Consider the following 22,007-nt stretch of genomic DNA (forward strand, 5'->3'; position numbering starts at 1 on the left):
TTGGTTGGTTGGTTGGTTGGTTGGTTGGTTGGTTGGTTGGTTGGTTGGTTTTTGGAGAGAAGGTTTCTCTGTGTAGCCCTGGCTGTCCTAAAACTCACTCTGTAGACCTGGCTGGCCTCAAACTCAGAGATCTGACTGCTTCTGCTTCCCGAGTACTGCGATTAAAGGCATAGGCCACCACCACCTGACTAAAATCTAAAAGTTTTTATTGTAACCATTCTATAGATGATAAAATCATTTGAGGATTAGAGCAGTTAGCTAAGACATGTGAAGTCACACGGCTAGAAAGCGTTTGATAACCACATGTGCTGCTGCTGTTAAGACACAAGAACTTCTTGAGCCAATCATTTAGATTAATACTATATTTTATATTATTATAATAAATATTATAAATATAATGCTAATATTATACTTAATATTATAAAAGCAGATCTTTTTTTTTTTAGCAGTAGGCAGGTAAGAACTTGATCCCAGTAAAGTGACAGCAAGAAGTGTAAAGACCTATATTCAGTCAGAAATATGTAAGAGAATAATAACTAAAAAGGGGCAAATTGAGAATGAGCCACGGCACGATATAAAGCAGTAGAGTTTGGAGTGAAAATACCTAATTACTGCTTCTCGTGCCATTCCACCCCAGGACTAATTGTCATAGAAGCGGGAACTGATATTTCTGGAATTACATGAGCATATTGAATTATGACTCTCAGTTGCTAGGCCTCTGCTACATCTGCATAATCCAGCATTTTGCTCTGCTATGCCTCCTAAGTTTTGTTACCTTTTGGTTTACTGTAGTGCTTGCTATGGGATGATCTTTTAAATGACAAAAAGAACATGATAGAACAAACTTAATTCCTGTTTGCCCTGAGCAGCCCCACGCTGAACTCTCAGTTATGTGCTGGCAAAGGAGTATTGGTTAGATTTTTCTCAGACATTGAGATTTTAAGTCAGTTCGTTTTGATGCTGGTTGAGTCTTGCTTGCCTGATTAGTATTGTAATTATAACCAAAACAATAGGTTCTTTCTTGGTGACTGCAAAGCCAATAAGCACAGCTAGGTCAAAAAATAGAGGAAGGTTTATTCCTTGCAACCAGCCAGAAGACCACAGTAGTTGTTCTAAAAGCAGCGAGTGCCTTTCAGACAAAGGAAGCATGCAGATTTTATTCAGGAATCCTGAACATACTTACGTATAAAATCACTTCTGAGCATGCTGTATTAAGAAGTACACTGTTGAGTGTGTTTAGTTTCAGAGGGAAAGATGGTGGATGCATTCCTGTACCTGTTTAGCCCAGAGTCATGAGGCACATACACACCATGTTAAAGTAAGTAAGAGACAAGAACACTTCTGGGTATGTTTAGCTTGCTTTATAAAGATGGCAGATGGAAATTCTTATGGGCACACTTAACTTTTTCCAAAAAGTCTTTAGCTGAAACAAAATGAAAGGATACTTTAAAGGTGTGTTCACATACAAATTTGCCCTTGAGGAGCCAGCATCCTGTGCTACTGACATAATTACTTCATTCTTCTTAGAAATGTATTTCCTTTTTATCATTCACTTTCATCTATTGGTTGAACGTAACACTTAAACATAGTATGAGCTCAAGTTAAGTATTTTCCCCAACAGGCACATTTCTACCCCCTAATTCTTTCATAGAATTTTGAGTTTAAAGATCATTTTCCCTCCAATTAAATTTATTCCAGTTAAAGTTGACTTATTAAAGAGCTGTTGAAGAAATTTAAGGATTTTAACATTTTTGCTTTAAAGTGTCTTAATTTATTATTGAACAATTACTGAGTGTCAGACCTGTACAGGGACCTGTTCTGCATATTGGAGAATCCTATCACTAAACAAAGTAAATGGTTAAAAGATGCTGTTCTGCTTACAGGAGGTAGACAGAAAACACACAAATTTGTAAATCACATAGACTTGTAAGGGCAAGGTGTCCTTTGAAAAAAGTATAGACTAGGTTAAGTGCTAGAGGCCGGGGTGGGTCCTCCCAGCTACCTTATCTAACTTAACCCTACTATCTAGCCTACAACCTGCCATGTGGCTGGCTCTGTACCTCTCTGCTCTGCTCTGGTCCATGCCTGTTCCCCTCCAAGTCCACTCTGGATTTCTTACTTCTGGTCTCTTCTCTCTATGTCATTCCTCTGCCTATAAGTTTTGCTCCCTACATCCTGTCCAGCTGTTGATCTTCAGATCTTTATTACAACCATTCAGTAATGAGACAATCTCTGATCCATTTCTAGATTGATTTTAGGCAGGTGAAGAAGGATGAATATTTACAAATAGAAAACCCAGTGATGGGCCATAGAAATGACAATACCATAATCCTTCCAGCACTTACCCCTCTGCTGGTACAGAATTAACAATTGAAAATATAGAGACACACCTTCACAATGTGAAAAAAGATTACTCCAACATCTTCAATCAATAGAATAGTATGTACTCTAAGTTATCAATCTTTTCTTTCTTTCTTTCTTTCTTTCTTTCTTTCTTTCTTTCTTTCTTTTCAAGGCAGTGTTTCTCTGTATAGCCCTGGGTGTCCTGGAATTTACTCTGTAGAGCAGGTTGGCCTGGAACTCAGAAATCTGCCTGCCTCTGCCTCCTAATTGCTGGGATTAAAGGCGTGCCCCACCACTGCCTGACAACAGTCATCAATCTTTTTTGCACAGAACTTCAATAACACAGTCCTTATTTGGTTTCCCAAATAAGGACTTCTACTTGTATGTGTGCTCCTCCTGACTCAGCTGTGATTTTGATACTTCATGGAGATCATGTACTTCAGATTGTAGTTTTGAATCATCAGAGTTTTTTTTTAATTTAATTTTTTTACTTATTCACTTTACATCCTCATCTCCATCTCCGCTGAGCTGGTTGGTGTGCCCCAAACCCCCATATCCCCTCACCCTGGCACTTCAAGTTTCTCCAAGGCTAAGTGCTTCCTTTCTTACTGAAGCCAGATAAGGCAGCCCAGCTAGAAGAATATATCCCACATACAGGAAACAGCTTTTGGGATAGCCCCCATTCCAGTTGTTCAGAACACACATGAAGACCAAGCTGCACATCTTTTACATATGTGCAGGAAGGTCCAGCCTGTGTATGTTTTTTGGTTGGTGGTTCAGATGGGGTACAGAACTAAACAGAGAATTCTCAACAGAGAAATTGCAAATGACTAGGAAGTACTTAAAGAAAGGTTCAAAGTCCTTAGTTATCAAGGAAATGAGAATCAAAACATCTCTGAGGTTCCATCTTACACCCATCAGAATGGCTAAGATCAAATACTCAAGAGATAGCACATGCTAGGAAGGATGTGGAGCAAGGGGAACACACCTCCATTGTTCATTGGAATGCAAACTTGGGCAACCATTTTGGAAATCAATTTGGAGGTTTCTCTGAATACTAGGAGTAGTTCTACCTCAAGACTCAGCTATACCACATCTGGACATATACCCAAAAGATGCTCCAACATCTCACAAAGACACTTGCTTAACTATTTTCACAGCAGCTTTATTTATAATAACCAGAAACTAGAAACAACCTAGGTGTCCCTCAAGTGAAAAATGGATAACAAAAATGTGGTATATCTGTACAATGGAATACTATTCAGCTATTTAAAAAAAGATTTTTAAAAAATCCTGAATTCAGGGGCTTGGAGGAAAGCAGGGTTTTTAAATATCAGAAATACTATTCTTTATGCTGGCATCTGGCACATCTTAAATGATAGAGAATGGAAAATCCTGATTTAATAATAATAATTCCCATTCAAAATTTGATGTAAGATCATGCTATCTTTTGGAAATTCTAGTTAGTAGTCATGAATTTTGTTATCTTTCTTTGTGTCACTAGAATTCTAAGTATTCCTGAAGGTTTCCTTCAATGAATTAATTAGAACTGGGCCTAGCTATTTCATGAGGACTGTCTCAGCCAGAGTGATGTGGGGCAGGTTTGTTGGTAACAGGTGACCACAGGTGATCATTAGCTTCCAAACATCATCCAGTGTATCTGCATTCCTTTGCTTCAGGCCTGCTCCTCGCTCATTGCAGTGAGGCCACAGACATGGGAGTTAGCCCTTATGAGCCTCAGTTCCTCTGTAATGCGGATTAGGGTAGATTTCACTTTTCTCATCACTTATTAGCCATGATTATTGCCCCAGGACCCTTCTCTAGGGGAGACCGGTAGATAGACACATAAGGGAAGAGCTAGGCTTCGGGTGAATGTTAGGGTAAATTAGAGCTGAGATAGTACAGAAACCATCTGTAGGTTGGTGAAATTTCTCTTCTGAAGAGGCTGCAAATGCAAAATTGAATGTTTAATTGATTGATTGAAGTTTTGATACAGCCTATGGTGTAATGAATTATGATTGATTGTACTTAGGAAGTACAAGGAAGTAAGCTGCATCTCTTTCCTGTGCCAAGCAGTGTGTCAGTGTTTGAATGTGACAGTCCCTTTTGTCCTTAGAAAACAAGTGATTTAATGTGACAGTCCCTTTAGTCCTTAGAAAGCAGAGAGGTCAGTAGTAGACAGAGACCCAGATCAGGTAACTCAGACAGGGCTGCAGACCAAGAATGGTGCAGGTCTACCTGCATTTCAGAAGGAGTTTTGACTTTTAAATAACATCATGTAAACACATTCTGAAATAACTAGAAATAGGTTGGGGTTTTTTTCTTTTGTTTTCCCCAAGGGAGAAAAGAAAGAACACATTACTTATATCTTCAGTGCTCACAGTCATTTTTCTTTTTTTCTTTCATTAACACTTCTTTATTAGAGTATTTTAAAAAGCTGGTGATGTTATCTTCATTTTGCAGATGGATAATATGAGATGTTGGGAAGGTAAAAATAAAGGTTTAGAAACATTAGTTTATATTGTTATATAAAATGAGCTAAGTTTTCATATAGTGCATTTAAATCCAGTCTCTGGACAAGCAGGCAAATAATTCAGCCAAAGGTAAAATGTATTAAGATTGAATTGCTATTAGTAGGAATGGAATACAGTGGGTTTATAATTAATTTGTAAATATGCTTTTCAAATTTTTCATTACATTTGTGTGTGTGTGTGTGTGTTCATGTGTGTAGAGATCAAAGGACAACTTGATAGCACTGAGGTTTCTCTTTCCACTATGTGGGTCCTAGAGATCTAACTCAGGTCATTGGGCTTGGTGGCAAGTGCCTTTAGTAAGCCATCTCACTGTCCCATATCTTTTATTAATCAGTATTTTCTTACAAGTTGCAAATGTATGGTTGATGCTATTTAAAAGGCATTTTATCAATTGAAGTTTATAAATAAATTACTTGATAAATACTGTGCTAGTTGCTTTTTTTGTTGCTGGCCAAAATACCTGAAAACAAAAAAGCCAACCCAAGGAAGGAAAGTTTGTCTATACAATGTGTAAGGGTATGGTTCACCATGACAGGGAGGCATAGCAAACAGAGGTTGAGGCAGGGCTGTTTACATTGCATCACAGTCGGGGGGAGGGGGGATGCTACTTTTCTTCCTTTGATTCAGCTTAGAACACCAGTCCATGGAATGGTATAATCCACATTTAAAGCGGGTCTTTCCACCTCAATTAACCTAATTTTTAAAAACCACTCTAAGACATGCCCTGAGATTTGTTTCCATGGTGATTCTAAATCCCATCATGTTGACAATCAAGATTAACCATTACAAATGCATGCCAAGCATCCACAAGTTCCAAAGCTCGTATTAGCTCTGTGGGTGGACTTCTGCCTCAGAAAGCCCAGAGAGGAGCCCCAGACAAGTGTGAACCTACCAGGATGGATGCTAAGAGATTTTGTAACAAACGGAAAGAAAGGAAGGTCTGACTGAGGAACCCGTTTCAGTTGAACGTGATGTCTACAGACAAGGAGTGGACAGTGGGGGAGAGAGGCCAAGCCAGAGATCGAAAGATAACCGTTTGGATTTGTAATTTGAGAAAGTAGCTTAATATAATTTTCATATTGGTTTTTAAATTTTATTTTAACTGGTAGAACCTTAAGAAGATTCAAGAAATGGAAAAGAGTGATGAATCTAGCACAGATCTGGAGGACCTGAAAAATGCGGACTGGGTAAGGAAGTGGATGTGCCTTCTGCTTGATTTAGCTTTAAAAAAATGCTGGTTATTAAGGACTGCAGCATGAATTAGTACATAAATTTGAATACTTGATTCTACAAGTAAATAAATTTTTCATTATAAAAACTTTTCTTTTGACAGAGCTATTTCCAAATATGGAAATATTTGTATTAACATTTATACTTATAAGTACTTTAAATAATACTCATGTACTCAAAATGAAAGCTCTGTGTAGCCTTGGTTGGCCTGAAACTTGCTCTGTAGTTTGACTTCAAGCCCATGTTTAATCCACAGAACTCATATAGTGGAAGGAAAGAACTGACTCCTGGGAGTTGTCTTCAGACCTACTGGCATACAGATGCTCACACACATACACACACATGTGCACAAAATACATAAACCAACATAGTTTTTTTAATTAAAAAAGAAAAATAGGTAGAAAGAGAGAACTAACTTTGTATACAGGGTTGTCTTCTGACTGACATATGCACCACAGGGGAAAGGGGCATATCCACATATACATACATCACACCTGATAATAATAGTAATGACTCTCTTGTCTTTAAAAATAATAATTAAAATAATAATCCAAACTACAGCAGTTACTAACCAGAACTTCACCTCTTCTTCACGACACCACTCAGGTGAATTGTCTAGAAAGGTGAGAGTGGAAGGAGGGAAAGGTGGAGAGACTGGTCATTGTAAAGGCAGCCAGACGACAGCATCCATCCTCAGAAGAGAGTGGGGAAGTGTACTGTTACACATCATAAATAAAAAGTCTGGAGAACTCTTTTAGAAATGTAATCACTTACTTTATACAGAAAAAAAATGTTTTGGTATTGGAAATATGACCTAGAAACTCATACATACTAACCACCTCCTCTATCACTGAGCGACACACTTGAATGTGGAAAATTCCTATGACTTGACTTTGCAATAAATACATTTAGACAGCTATTGAAATCACATTAATTTTGATAAGGTACATTTTAATTAAATACTGTATTGATTGACTTTTCACTGAACTAGACAATGATAGGTGGTAAGACAGGAGAACAAACAGATTAAGGAATAATAAGCACACATTTTAGTATATATTGAAAAATTGTCATTTTGGGAATTTTATATATATAAAAGACAAGATATCAATTCTTCATTATTAGTTATTTCTTTCTGATAAGATGAACTCAGAAAGGCAAAGGTACTGCTGGATGTCAGAAGCTAATGGCAAGTACTTGGATCTGCCAGCTGTAGCTACAGGACAGCTGTAGCTGTGACACTGACCAGGACAGTCTAGAGTGTAAAGCAGTGAACTTAGCTAGCTCGCTCACCATTCTGCAGGGCAGCTGTGGTATCTCTGCTCTGTCCTAGGAACAGAGCCACCAAGCTTTTACTTGATATTTCTCACTGCATGAGGAAGAAGCATAGGAGGACAGCTTGCTGTACTTGTACTGCCCCCCCCCACACACACACACCCTACATGGCCAAATCCCAAGTCAAGGTGTGGAGAATACAGCCTTCAGTTAGCAGAGTCTCACAGTAGTATATATTAGGGACATATCTTTTAATGCAGCCTACTGACTTTTTACCAATCCCATAATATCCTAAAATGTTATGTTTCCTTTACTTGGTGTTTTATAATCCATGCCTTTTCTTGATTCTCTATGACTGTAACCATTCAGAGAAAACTAGCGAATTATTTCTTGATAACTATCCATCCTTGGTTCTTTCAGGCACGATTCTGGGTACAAGTGATGAGGGATTTGCGAAATGGGGTAAAACTTAAGAAAGTCCAACAGCGGCAGTACAACCCGTTGCCCATTGAATACCAGCTCACCCCTTATGAGATGCTCATGGATGACATACGGTGCAAAAGATACACCTTAAGAAAAGTAATGGTAAGCACTCACACGGTTGCCTGTGCCTTATTTGTTAAAAATGGGCTAGTCAAGTATTAATTATTCTTATAAAATACTTGATCACTATAGAAACTTGGAAAATACTTTTAAGCTCAAAGAAGGAAAGTTAGGAACATGTGATTTCATAACCAAGAAAAATTTTGTTATCATGTTGCTTTTCCATTTGCCTTTATATTCATTTAGAACCCCACCCTCCCACCCCACCCCCATTTTCTGGTGAGTTTTATTGCTCTTGTTTTGAGACAGGGTCTTGTTGTGTTATACTGACTAGCCTGGAACCCACTATGTAGACCAAAGAGCCTTAAGGGCAGTTCACATGCCTCTCCCTTTGCCTCCTGAGTGCCAGCAATTCAAGCATGTGCCACTGCCTAGCTTAATCAATCCTCAGTCTTGTTTCTGTACTTTATTAGACAAAATGGGCTGATTTCAGTGTATAACTTGTTAAGCTTAGGTTCATGTTGTATCTTCTGTGTCATTAGTTCAACATTACTACTTCTAAATGATTACATATTTTCTAGCTTATGGCTATATCACAGGTCATTAAAGTAATTGTGTCAATATCAGCTATAAGCAGGCCATTTTATGTATCCTATTCTACACACCTTTATTAGTAGCTATACAGTGAAGTCCTTAAACAAAGATCTAAGGAAGGGAACTTCTAGCTCATTGGCAAATCCTGGAAGCTCTGACCTGAAAATGTCTCCTGTGTAAACAATTTGTTCTCAGTCCCATTTCCTGTCCTAGTCACCTCACATCTCACTGAGACTGTCACAGGGCCTCACTATCCTCCTGTTTGCTAGGGCTATGAGTCTGTAATAGTACATCTCTAAATTTTTAGTCTTTTCCCCCAATATAGGTCTGTCCTGAAGAAATCACATACACTTAAGAAAAATATGTATTCTAAAGCTGCCAGGTATAGTGACATACATTTGTGATTCCCGGTACTCAGGACATGGAGGTGAAAGGATCCTGAGTTCAAGGCCACATAGATTACATAACAAGAATATCACAGGAAAAAGGAAGAGGGAGGGAGACAGAGGCAGAAAGAGAGGAATATCTCTTTATTAGGTGGAGAATTCTAGTTAATTTATGAAAATTTTCAAATCCCTCTTTTTGTTTTTTGGTTGATCTTCTGTTTTGTTTAATACACTATTGTAAATGAAATACTGAAGTATCCAACTATTGTGGAATTGTTCATTTCACTTTCATTGTTTGCTCATATATTTTGGACTGGAGTTTGGTTCATATATACTTACAGTTGTTACATTTTCAATATCTAGTGTCTGTTTTGTCTTTTGTGGTAGCTGTTTGCCAGACATGTTTGATAGGCTGTAGTATTGCTGGCCTAGCTCTTTTCTTCATCGCTTCCTGTTTACATGTCTTCTCCATCCTTCGCTCTTAAGCTCATTCATGTTACAATTTCTTTTTAAAGATTTATTTATTTTATGCATTTGAATGCTTTACCTACATGTATGTACATGCACTCTGTGTTTGCCTGGTGTCCAAGGGCCCAGAAGGTACCAGATCCCCTGGAACTGGAGTTACAAATAGTTGTGAGCAACTACTCAGGTGTTGGGAATGGAACCTAGGTCCCCTGCAGCCAGTGCTCTCCCTGAGTCATCTCTCCAGCCCCTTTTTAATTTTTTGTTTTATTTTAAAGGTAATTCACTCACTATAAGCATTATAAAATATGTATAAAATAAAATGCAGTTCTACCATTTTGAAATGTATTTACTTCTTGATATTTTATATACTATTATATATAATATGATTAAATTATATATTCTTGTAATGCCATATAAACTTTCCCTTCTGTCAAATATGTTATAAATTTGTTTCTATATCATAAAATATATTTATATCATTTTAAAAGATTCTATGTACATCAGTATTTTTCCTGCATCTGTGTATGTTGTGTGCATATCTGGTACCCATAGATATCAGATGCCGGCATTGGGGCCCCTGGAACTGGAGTTATAAATGGTTGTGAGCTCCCATGTGGGTGCTAGGAACCAAACCCAGGTCCTCTGCAAGAGCAGCAAGTGCTCTTAAACAATGGGCCATCTCTCCAGCCTTTTTTTTTTAAATTATTTTCTTCATTGTTGTTTGGAGACAGAGTTACCTTGCCTGGCTTTGAACTCTGAATGTAACTAAGGATGCCCTTGAACTCCGGATCCTCCTAGCTATCCCTCTTGAGTCCTAGAATTATAAACATGCCAGCATTCCTAGCTGATTTAAAATTTGAAAATAATTTGGTTTGAGTACATAATGCATTTCATCATTCTAAAGAACAAATTATGATTTGCCTTTGAAAAGTTGCCCTTTAATAAGCTTGTTTCTTAGAGACAACCAACGTTGTTTCTTTGTATTGTTTTCTGGTGATATTTTGTGTGTGCCTGCTTTCCTGTTAATTATGTGCACATCTCTGACACATTACAGGCCCTGCTGTGTCTGTATCTGCTGATTACACTGTGAAACAGCATGCACAGAGCTTTCTACAGTGTAGTCTACATCTCATTCATTTTAAGTTAGCATGCCATCTTACTGTGTACTGTCATACGGACACAGTGCTGTCCTTTGCTCCTTCCCTCCTCCATGCCCATCTTCTCCAACAGCCCCACTTCTGCTCTTAATCTACACCAGTTCATGTAGCCAAGGCAGTCTAGAATTTTTTAAAGACTTATTTTTATTACATCTTAATTATGTATAGATATGTGTGTCTGTGTGTAGGTAATCGTACAAGAGTGCAGGTGTTCATGGAGGCCAATGGGATCGAATCCCCTGAAACTGGAGTTATGGACATGTTGAGGGACACAGAGGCCCTTATAATCACAGAAAGGCATTAAGGAAAATCAGGAATGTTAAACTCACAGGGGCCTCTTCTCAGTGGAGGAGATAAAAATACCTGCTTTCCCATCCAGAAGGCTGCAAGTGGATTTTGTTAGCAACCTGGTGACCTTTTTGCCATCTGTGCAGGCAGACCTCACCCATCTTTTTGCTATAGAGACAGACCTCACCCAAATTCTCCAGAATGGTTATTCCAGACTCTTTCCTCCCTAAACTGTTATTCATCCTTAGAGGAGATGTCACATGTACTTTATGACCTGCTGACGTCTATGCTATCGGTCAGAGACCACACTAGATTCTAGGCCTTTTAGCTATAGAACACACCCTCATGGTCCCATGTATTTTGTAAAGGAGTTTCTATGTAGTCACTCCTTAAACTTTATTGTATGCCTGGAACTGGACTGATTGTTTTCTAGAAACCATGTAGAGTGTCTTGAATATGCTGACAGTGAACTGCCTGGCATTAGATTCCCCAAAGTCTGATCCAGTTGACATAGTTTGCACTGGGTTTTTGTTCTTATCGCTTCTCAGATCGCAGCACGCATTGACACCTGTCAGGACCCCCACATAGACAGTTGTAAATTACCCAGTGTGGGTGTTGGAAACTGGACTCAGGTTCTCTGGAAGAGCAGCAAGTGCTCTTAACTACAATCCTACCCTAGCCCATGGTATACAATTATTAATAGCCCAGAGTAATCTATAACGGGCAAACCATAGTTGAGCTAATCTATTGTTTACTGTTTTTAATCTTTCTTTTTTTTTAAAGATTTATTTATTTATTTTATTTATGAGTACACTGTAGCTGTCTTCAGACACACCAGAAGAGGGTATCCAATCTCATTACGGATGGTTGTGAGCCACCATGTGGTTTCTGGGATTTGAACTCAGGACCTCTGGAAGAGCAGTCAGTGCTCTTAACCACTGAGCCATCTCTCCAAGCCCGTTTTTAATCTTTCTTAATATAAGTTGTAGCCACACAGTTACTGGCTCAGTGGATATACATGTTTCTAAGGCAGCGGTTCTCAGCCTACTACTCTTTAATACAGTTCCTCATGTCATGGTGACCCCCAACCATAAAATTATTTTTGTTGCCACCTCATAACTATAATTTTGCTACTATTATGAATCATATATAAATATGAGATATACAGGATTTCTGATATTCTATTTCTAAAGGAGTCTTGATCCATAGGTGGAGAAGGTCTGCTCTAAAAACTAATAAATATTGCCAGATTGTCTAATGTACTTGTAAGCCTCTTTGTGATTTGAAAGCCAGATAAACATATATGAAGTCATTCTGAATTCTAAGATCATAGCTTTACATAGTTCTAAAGAAGCTGTTTTCTTTACATGAGCTATGGCCTCAGGTCAGACCATAAGGGTTTTTAGCCCTCTTTATGTTTGGCGTTAGCAGAAGTGTACATCCCAGCTTTGAGCAGCTTACTGAAGTGCAGCATCAGTGAACCATGACTTCATTTCCAAAGAGCTGCTAAAAGGGAAGGCTATGAGGGATGAGAACTGGGTGGATGACAATAAAACAGCTTACTTTTATCTGTTTTACTTCAAATTCAGCTGCCTTGAAATGTTTTCTTAAGAAACTAGACAGAGTACAGGGTAGTTTTAAAATACTTCAAAGAAATCACTTTTCGTATGCTACAAGATTTTTGTTTGTGAACCATTGTGCCCTTAAAATATGATCAGTTTCCTGTAATTGATCCTATTTTCTTTGAATTGACAATTTGTCCATAAGAAATGGAATCATTTCTTATTTCAGTTGGGACTGCTTTTTTGTTTTGACAAGGGTTCTATGACCTGAGAATGCATCTGCTGGCCCATTAGCAGTGCTTGCTACACACTGGAGCTTCCTTTGTATCCACTCACAGGGTCCTCAGCAGGAGCGTCAGTGCACAGTGGGGTGCAGACCCAGCTTGTAGCTCTTGGACACTGAAGATAAAGTCAGATGTGTTAGTGCATGCACGTGGGAGTTGGAAACAGAAGGATTAAGAGCTTGAGGCATAGCAGCTTGAGGTCAGCCTAGGCTACGTAAGACCCTGACTGAAAAGCCAGAAACACCAGGAATGAATCTCATGTTGGAATTTGCAAGCTGATTTCATTTTTTCCATTTTTTCTTGGTCTTTTTGTGATGGAAAAGTATTAAAGACATATAAAAATTATTTAGAAGAATGTATTACTTTTATTTAAAAGTAGACATCTAATTCTATATCAACAGGTTTTTAAAAATGCTGTGTACTGGGAAATCCACAAGTAATGTCATACCATAGCAGAGCTAAGTCACACAGTCCCTGCTCCCCCCAACCCCCACTTTTGGGTTGATTTGTTTTGTTTTGTTTTGTTTTTTGAGACAGGGTTTTTCCATTTGTATTCCTATGTATTCCTAGTTGTCCTGGAACTTGCTTTGTAGGCCAGGCTGGGCTCAAACTCACAGAGATTCGCTATCTCTATATCCTGAGAGCTGGGATTAAAGGAAAGTGCCACTACTACCTGGCTCACAGCTCCCCTTCTTAAACTCACATGCTGGGCTGGGCTCTATAATGATTGTTATTGATGCTTGCTATGGAACCTGGATATAGGGCACAGGGCAGAAAGTGACGCTGTTAGATAGTTACCAGTGCAGTTGTCACGGGAAGGATCAGGCCTGAGGTGGCAGTTCAGCCTGTTTTGTTTAAATAAGACTGGGAAACAAAGCCACGTATGATAGAGCACACCTGTGACCCCAGCACTTAGGATGTAAAAACAAAAAGATTGGAAGTTCACTGCATATCAAGTTCAAAACCAGCCTGGAGTACATTAGACCTTATCTCAAAAACCTACCCCTTAAAAAAGACAGCAAAACATTTGGTAAAGTGATCACAGCTGTGCCATCAGGAAAGCAGAATCTCTGTTATTAAATGTACAACGATGACTCCTCTAGTCACATGATCTGATTTGTTTTGGTTTTGTCTCCTTTTAGGTAAATGGTGACATTCCCCCTCGGTTAAGAAAGAGCGCTCATGAGATCATCCTTGACTTCATCAGATCAAGGCCCCCTTTAAATCCAGTATGTAATTTAACACTCTTGCTCCAGGGAGGGCGCTGTAGCACTCCACCAAACTTTCCCTTGAGAGTATGAAGCTCTCCTGTAAATTACAAACTAAAGCACAGAGACATACCTTCAGTTTTTTAATATAATCATTTGATATGTCTCCACTCAAAACTCTTCTTGTTGTCTGACCTCCAATAGTGCAAGCACACAAAGTAAATTGTACACACATACGTATGTATGTATGTATGTATATATGTATGTATATATGTATGTATGTATGTATGTCTTGATACTGATTTGAATAGTCTTTTATTAGGCAACATTACAGTCAGTGACATATAGTTTATAATTCTACATTGTATGAATGACTTTATTAAATAAAGAATAATCAAGTCTCTAACCATTGTACTCCCTTTTCAAGGCTTCAGCCAGAAAACTGAAACCCACCCCACCAAGGCCACGGAGCCTCCATGAAAGAATATTAGAAGAAATTAAAGCAGAAAGAAAGCTGCGGCCTGTCTCACCAGAAGAAATTAGACGGAGCAGACTAGGTGAGTCTCCACTTTGTATACTCATGAATCACCGCTAGGAAAATTGTTTGTACTTATACACATGAAAGTTACTTCGCAGACTTCTCAGTCCTTTCTCTAGACCCCTCCTCTGTTTTCCTGTCTCTTTCCTTCCCCTCTCCTTTCCCCCTAGCTACTGCTTGCATGCATATACCCTCACATTTGTTTACATTTGAAATGTATGTGCCATGACAGGTTTTTCCTTCTCTGATGTTGAACTAGATAAGAGCATTGTGACATAGTGGCAAGAGTGAGGTTTAAGGATGGCACTTGTGGTTTGAGTAGGAATGACCACTTAGACTCATGTGTGGATGCTGAGCCATAGGGAGTGGCATTGCTGGAGGAAGTATCTCACAGTGGGGGCAGGCTTTGAGGTCTCCTGTGCTCAAGCTCTACCCAGTGTGGCTCCCACTCTCCTACTGCTATCTGCAGATCAAGTTGTGGGACTCTCAGCTCCTTCTCCAGCACCATGTTTGCCTGCCTAACTCAATGCTTTTCATCCTGACAATGATGGTTTACCTCTGAAACTGTAAGCTAGTTTCAGCTAAATGTTTTCCTTTATAAGAGTTGCCAGGGTCATGTGTCTCTTTACAGCAATAAAACTAATATAACACTCTTTCCCTTTCTAAACACAACTGCTTTTGTCATCAGAAAGGAGTATAAAAGATCTTACTTCTATTATATTTTTTTCTATAAGAACTAAATAAGATCTTGGTAAAAAGAGGAAAGAAAAACCTTATAAACAAACATGTGTACAATGCTAGATGATAGATACATAGTATTACTTCATTTCTTTCAGAATCCTTCTAATTGTGCCTGTGTGGTGTGTGTGTGTGTGTGTGTGTGTCTGTCTGTCTGTCTGTCTGCCTGTGTGTGTGTGGGGGGGGGTGTACTTCTTTGTATGCACAGACACAGGCCAGAGGTCAACCTAAGGGAATGTTCTGCTATTGTCTCCCATATGTTTTGAGACAAAAACTTTCACTGCACTGTTGCAGGTAAGCTAGCTGGCCCAGTAAGCCCCTGGAATCCATTTGTCTCCACCCCTCCCAGCACAGCTTTTACAGGAGTGCTGGGGATCCAGACTCAGGGCCTCAAGCCCGTGCAGCCAGCCCTTTACCCACTGAACTCTATGTGGAAGGACTTTCCATAGTGGCCATACCAGTTTGTGTCCTCTCCAGCAGCAGCAGCAGATGGCCTAGTTGTACATCCTTGCTCCACCACTGGGGGCTTCGAGGGCCTTGTTTATTTGACAGTAACCGTCCTGCCATGTCTAAGGTGATTTCCCGTTGTAGTTTGGGTTTTCATTTCCCTAGTATTTGAGGATTGATGTTTGAGCATTCTTCATGTAGTTGTGAACGACTTCTGTGTCACCTTTGCATTGCCTGTTTAGGTTCTTTGCTTGGTTTTAAGTCAAGGCCATCAGTTATTATTTTATTATTGAGTTATTACTTGTTAACATATTTTCACTATCAACCCTGTGAGTTGTGTGAGGAGAAAGCTCCTGTCCCCCATGAAGTAAGCTGCCTCTCAACTGTAAGGGTCCTGCAGCAGCAGGAATATCAGCAGCTGGAAGCAAATGAGGACTAGAAGTCCTCAACCTCTAGTGCAGACCTCGCTGCATGACCTAATGTCTGTCAGTCTGTCCCTGCCCACTGCAGGCTTTACAGCCTCCCAGAACATGACCCCAAAGGGGACATTCAAACCACAGCACCATAAGAATTTCAAGACTGGCTTGCTGTTTCTGGGACAACTACTATTAAGATTCCCATGGAATAGGCAGGAGGAGGCTGGAGGGATGACTTAGCAGGTGGGAGCACTGGCTAGTCCTCCAGAAGACATGGGTCCAATCCTACTACACTCACATGGCAGCTTACAACTGTCTCTAACTCCAATTCCAGAGGATCTGCCACCAGCCTCCTATCCCATGCTTCTGGGACTTGAGTGCCCATATACGTATGTAAGTGATGTATACACTTTCATGCAAGCAAAATACTCATACAATATACAATTAAATAAATCTTTAAATTTTTTTCTTTAAAAAGAAGATTCTCTAGGGGCCTAGGAATATAGCTCCATGGTAGAATATTTGCTTATCATGAATAAGGCCTTAGTTTAATCCTTAGGCATGGTGGCACACGCCTTTAATGCTAACACTCAAGAGGCAGAGGCAGATGAATTTTTGGGAGTTTGAGGCCAACCTGGTCTACATGGTGAGACCTTGTCTCAAAAAAAAAAAAAAAAAGAAAAGAGAAAGGGTTTTCATGGGAACACACATCTATAATCCCAGCACTTGTGTGGATGGCAAAAGGATCATTCATTAAGCCAGCCTGGGCTGTATATGCTGTGTAGCCTTAAAGAGAGGGAGGAGGAAGAAGAGGATAGACACAGGGAAAGAAAAGAAACACTGATTTTTTTTCTTTTTACTGGGATTGAGTTGAATCTGTAGGTGACTTGGATATATTGATTTTGTTTTGTTTTGCTTTGTTTTTGAGACAGGGTTGCCATGTAGCCCTATCTGGCCTGGAACTCAGAGAAATGCCCCTGCCTCTGCCTCCCAAGTGCAGGGATTAAAGACATGTGCTACTCTGCCCAGACGGTATATGGCTACCTTAACAGTATTAATTCTTCCAGTATAAGAGCACAAACCACCTTTGCATTTATGTCTTATAGTTTTCCACATCACTAATATTCCTGACTAGCCTAATATTTTTAGTGATAAAAAGAATGGGCTTGTTTTCTTGTGTTACTTTTTATGTAGGTTAAATTAACACACAATACATGTGTCTTATGCTGATTTTCTATCAAGAAACTTGACTGAATTTAGTAGCACTTTAAAAGAGATTTTTATTACTATTTTCCTTTATGTGTATTGGTGTTTTGTCTGTATGTAAATTCGTGTACCATATGCATGGCTGGTACCTGTGGAGTTAAAGATACTTGTGAGTTGTCATGTGGGTCCTGAGATCAAACCCACATTCTCTAGAAGAGCACCCAGCTGAGCCATCTCTCCAGCCCTGCTTTAACAGTTTCATTTTAGTTTGGTTTTAATGGCACCTGTAGGATTCTCTTTATAAGACTGTATCTATAAACTGGGATAATTTTATTTTTCCTTCCCAACTTGGATATCAGTTCAGCCATATTCTCATTTTATCTGTATTGTTTTTCTTGCCTAATTGCTTTAATTAGGAGTCCTAGTATTATGATGAACACAAGAAAGTCCATGTTTGCTTTATTTCTGACGTCAGAGGAAAACCTTTCAAGTTTTCACTGTTAGGGGTAGTGTAATGCAGTCTTTCTTATGTAGACCTTATTCTGGCAAAGTAATTTCTTTGTATTCCCAGCTTGCTGAGTTTTCAGCCTGAGAGGGTTGTTTTGTGAAATGCTTTTTCTGCAGTTTTTGAGATGGCTATATGTTTTTTGAATCCTCTAATCTGTTAAATGTGTATCACATTAATTGCTTCTAGTCTGCTTTTTCTCTTGCTTTAGTAAATAAGTACTTTGACCAAAAGTACTTACAGTTTAGAGGAGGAAAAGATTTATTGCATCTTACCCTTCCAGGTCATAGTCCATCAATGAGGGTCTGTCAGGACTGGCACTCAAGCAGGAACGGAAGCAGAAGCCATGGAAGAAGGCTGCTTACTGTGGGTTGCTCACTAGCTCCTGCTCAGCTAGTATGCTCTTTTGTTTTTATTTTTTTATTTTAAGATTTATTAATTTTTATACATGTGAGTACACGGTTGCTGCCTTAAGACACACCAAAAGAGGGCATCAGATTCCATTACAGATGGTTGTGAGCCACCATGTGGTTGCTGGGAATTGAACTCTGGCAGAGCAGCCAGTGCTCTTAACTGCTGAGCCATCTCTCCAGCCCTCAGCTAGTATTCTTATACAGCAGAGGCCCACCTGCACAGAGATGAGCCTTCCCACATCAATCATCATTTAAGACAAATCTCTGACAGACCAGTCTGACTGAGACAATTCTTCAATTGAGTTCTCTTTTCCCAAAGGAATTTAGGTTTTGTCAAGGTAAAAAAAAAAAAAAACAAAAATAAAACAAAACAAAACAAAAAAAAACAACAACTAACTAGGATACCAGGATACCAGGATACCATCCTTTATCATCCTTGTGTCCCAGAAATAAATCTCAGTTAGTCATGGTGTATGACCTTTTAAGGTTTTGTTTTCTTTCTTTGTGTTTTAACTTCAGTGTTTCTTCTCCTTCTGTGTTTTAGAACAGTTTGGAAAAGATTGGAATTAACTCATCTTTCACAGTTTGGTAGAGTCATAGGTGAAGCAATCTAGTTTGGGACTTTTCTTCTTGGGAGATTTTCTGTTTGTTTTGTGTTTTGAGAGAGTGTCTCATAGGTCAGGTGCTTCTTAGACTTGCTCTGTAGCTAAAGATTGATTGATTCAGGTGCTAACATCACAGGCCTGTGTCCCCACTCTGATACTTCTGTTTGTTTTTCTGAGACAGGATCACAGATCTGACAGGCCTCAGACTCACTATATAGACCATACTGGGTCCAGACTTGGAGTGTTCCTCCTAAGTGCTGAAATCTCAGGTTGGGAGCTTGTGGACTACTGATTCATTCAGTCTCTCATGGCAAGACTTCTCATACATATTTCTTTATTTCACCTTTCAAGATTTTATTTAAAGGCTAACCCTGCTTTAGAAAAGTTGAAGGATAGATTTATGTTGAGTTTGCTGTATTTAACCCTGAGCACTGATTATTCAGACACTGGTGAGGTGCCTCAGCTGGTTAAGGCACTTGCCACCAAACCTGATGATCCAAGCTTGATCTCCAGTAGGACCCACTTGGCAGAAGGAGGACTCTTTAGGTTGTCCTGAGACACACACACATGTAAAATAAATTTTTAAGGAAAGTGATTACTTTGGTTTTCTTGCTTCTAGAATTCTGAGTTTAAACTAGTCTTAAGCCTCAAATGGAAAGTAAGACATTTTGCTTCCCCACCTCTACCCCATTGTGTTGGGTTTTACTATAGACTTGTATTTTAGTGTATTTAATTAGGATAGGATTGGTAAGATTAACTTGAAAAAACAAATTTCTCTGAATATTTTTATACTTCCTCCTTGTAATTGCAAGTAGGAACAATGAGGATATTGGGGATGTCTTAATGCCCACAGAGAATATTACCCATAATTTCAACATCTGTGTAATGCACTGTGAACTTGTGCATTACAAAAAAACAATGAGGGCTAAGGAATGGCTTGGTCAGGAGGGCTTGCGTTCAATCCTAGAAGCCATGCACAAATGCCCAGCAAGGTGGTTCATGCTCAGAATCCCTGCACTGAGAGAGATGCAGGAGGAAGAGGATCCCTGAGGCTCTGTGGCCACCCCATCTAGCCTACTTGGTAAACTCCAGGCCATTGAAAGACATGACTTAAAGGAGGTAGACAGTCTTCCTAGTGTTGACACCCAAGCTTGTCCTTCAGCTTCTATACACACTTCCATGCATAAAAAATAAACTTAAAAAAGTGTAAATAGGTGGTGATGATGCACCCTTAACCCCAGCAATCAGGAGGCAAATGCAAGGAGATCTTTGAGTTCTAGGCTAGCCTGGCTTACAGAGTAAGTTCCAGAAAAGCCAAGGCTACACAGAGAAAGAAAGTGCAAAAACCAACCAACCAAAAAAATAATGACCAAAAACCATTCTTTTGGTTTAACATTGGATATGGCCTGAACATTTTTTTTATCATTAAACATAAATCAAACATGATTTATTTGGACATGATCTCTTAACAATGCCTAAATGATGTGTTTACTTACTCCCTTACTGCTATATGAACCATTTCTATGTTTTTTTCCTAGCAAATCTGAAATTATTATTGTACCTTAATATCTATTCATGTCACTGATACTTTTCTGTTCTAAACTTAGTTATGGTGATCCTTCACTGTGGTCCTTTTGGTATATGAAGCTGAAAAACGAGAGCCTCAATTAGGGAATGTCACTCAGACCCCAAGCAAACAAACAACAAGAGAAGCCAGGAGTGCAGCTCAGTTCATGGCATACTATCCATCCTGCATAAAGCCCCCTGTTCGGTTAGCTTAACAAATAGAAGAAAGGAAAGGAGAAAAATGAACTGCACCTCCTAAGAAAGGATAGCATTTCTATTGTGTGTGGTGGTCAGCTTATTCAAAAGTTATGTTCATATACCAGGGAAGAGCTCAGTAAAAGATATTAGCAAACTTGATTAAAGAGTGGTTTGAGCCTGGCGGTGGTGGCGCACGCCTTTAGTCTCAGCACTTGGGAGGCAGAGGCAGGCGGATTTCTGAGTTTGAGACCAGCCTGGTCTTCAGAGTGAGTTCCAGGACAGCCAGGACTACACAGAGAAACCCTGTCTCGAAAAACCAGAAAAAAAAAAAAAGAGTGGTTTGAGATGTATATTATTTTATTTGCTATACTTAGTAAGGGAAATCTGGAATATATTTGAATTTAGTACTAAGTATTTTATTTTTTTTGGATGACAAGTGGAAAATTATTCTCAGCAACACAAAGTCTCTACTTTCCTGAAACATCTAAACATCTAACTTGCACACTGGGGTGGGTGGAAATGTTTAAACTTAGCTCCTGCCCATTAAGCATTATTTACAACATACCTATTATGTCACGAACATAACTTTTGAATGAAACAGCACTGCATACAGGAGTGCCATCACTTCTGGGGAGACTGGGGTTTCTTCTCTGTATCTTGTTTTCATTTTCAGTGTATTTAAAGTGTTACTTTTTATTGTTATTCTGTCCTTGTGGTAAAGCTGGAATTAAGATTCTTGTAGTTGTTTTACATGTCAGCCAGCGAGAGCCCTGGCCCTCCCTTCCCTGTCTGCCTTTGGATCCCTAATGGCTGAATTACTTTCTCTCTATTGTTTGTTTTCTTTTTTGCAGCAGTGCGGCCACTTAGCATGTCTCACAGTTTTGACTTGTCAGGTAAAAAAAAAAAAAAAAAAGCACTTTCATACCTGACGTGGTTGTGTGGTTTCTGTGAATCACATTCATTTGTCTGCTTGTTTAAACATGTCAGAAAGGAAAATTGAAAAGCTTTCTTCTAAGCTGTGGTCAGCTTAAAATAAAATACCCTACCTATTTCTAAACAGTACATGTAATTAAAACCACAGAGAGTGTGGAGCCTCCCAGCCTCCCAGAAGGCTGTGGATGTGGTCGCCCAGTATATGTCAGCCCTCACTGGGTCAGACTTTTCCTGTAAGGGATCAGCAAAAAACTGTAAAGAAACAGTTTTAAAGTGCTCCATTCTCTGAAACACTGAAATGAGAACCTTGGTGGGCAGAAACTGCTTCTACACTGCTCTGCTTAGTGGATAGAGCCTGCTACTCATGCTTTCTGCTAATATGCACAGATCACCATCAGTACCTTCTGCCTGAGCCCTAAGTTTACAGTGTGCTTAACAATTTCTGTTTAGTGGGCCAGGGTGATGATTAAATGAATACCTGAAAATAGCTATGTTTGATTATAAAACTAGCTTCTTTTTTAAATAAAAATCTAAATATATTTATGAGCAAATTTTCATATTTTTCTTAAT

At 39.1% G+C, this 22,007-nt stretch overlaps 1 protein-coding gene across 1 annotated transcript in view; it reads left to right on the plus strand.

The window, feature by feature from the left end:
* The window catches only part of Spire1 (spire type actin nucleation factor 1), a 138,512-nt gene that overhangs the window by 91,364 nt on the left and 25,141 nt on the right, over window positions 1-22,007 (plus strand). The window contains exons 5-8 of the mRNA XM_028774208.1: window positions 5,987-6,064; window positions 7,803-7,967; window positions 13,807-13,893; window positions 14,300-14,429. Coding sequence (XP_028630041.1) covers window positions 5,987-6,064; window positions 7,803-7,967; window positions 13,807-13,893; window positions 14,300-14,429 — 460 coding nt within the window. The remainder of the gene's footprint in view (window positions 1-5,986; window positions 6,065-7,802; window positions 7,968-13,806; window positions 13,894-14,299; window positions 14,430-22,007) is intronic.

Source organism: Grammomys surdaster, unplaced genomic scaffold (genome assembly GCF_004785775.1).
Source record: "Grammomys surdaster isolate TR1022 unplaced genomic scaffold, NIH_TR_1.0 239, whole genome shotgun sequence".
In the NCBI taxonomy this organism is placed as follows: Eukaryota; Metazoa; Chordata; class Mammalia; order Rodentia; family Muridae; genus Grammomys; species Grammomys surdaster.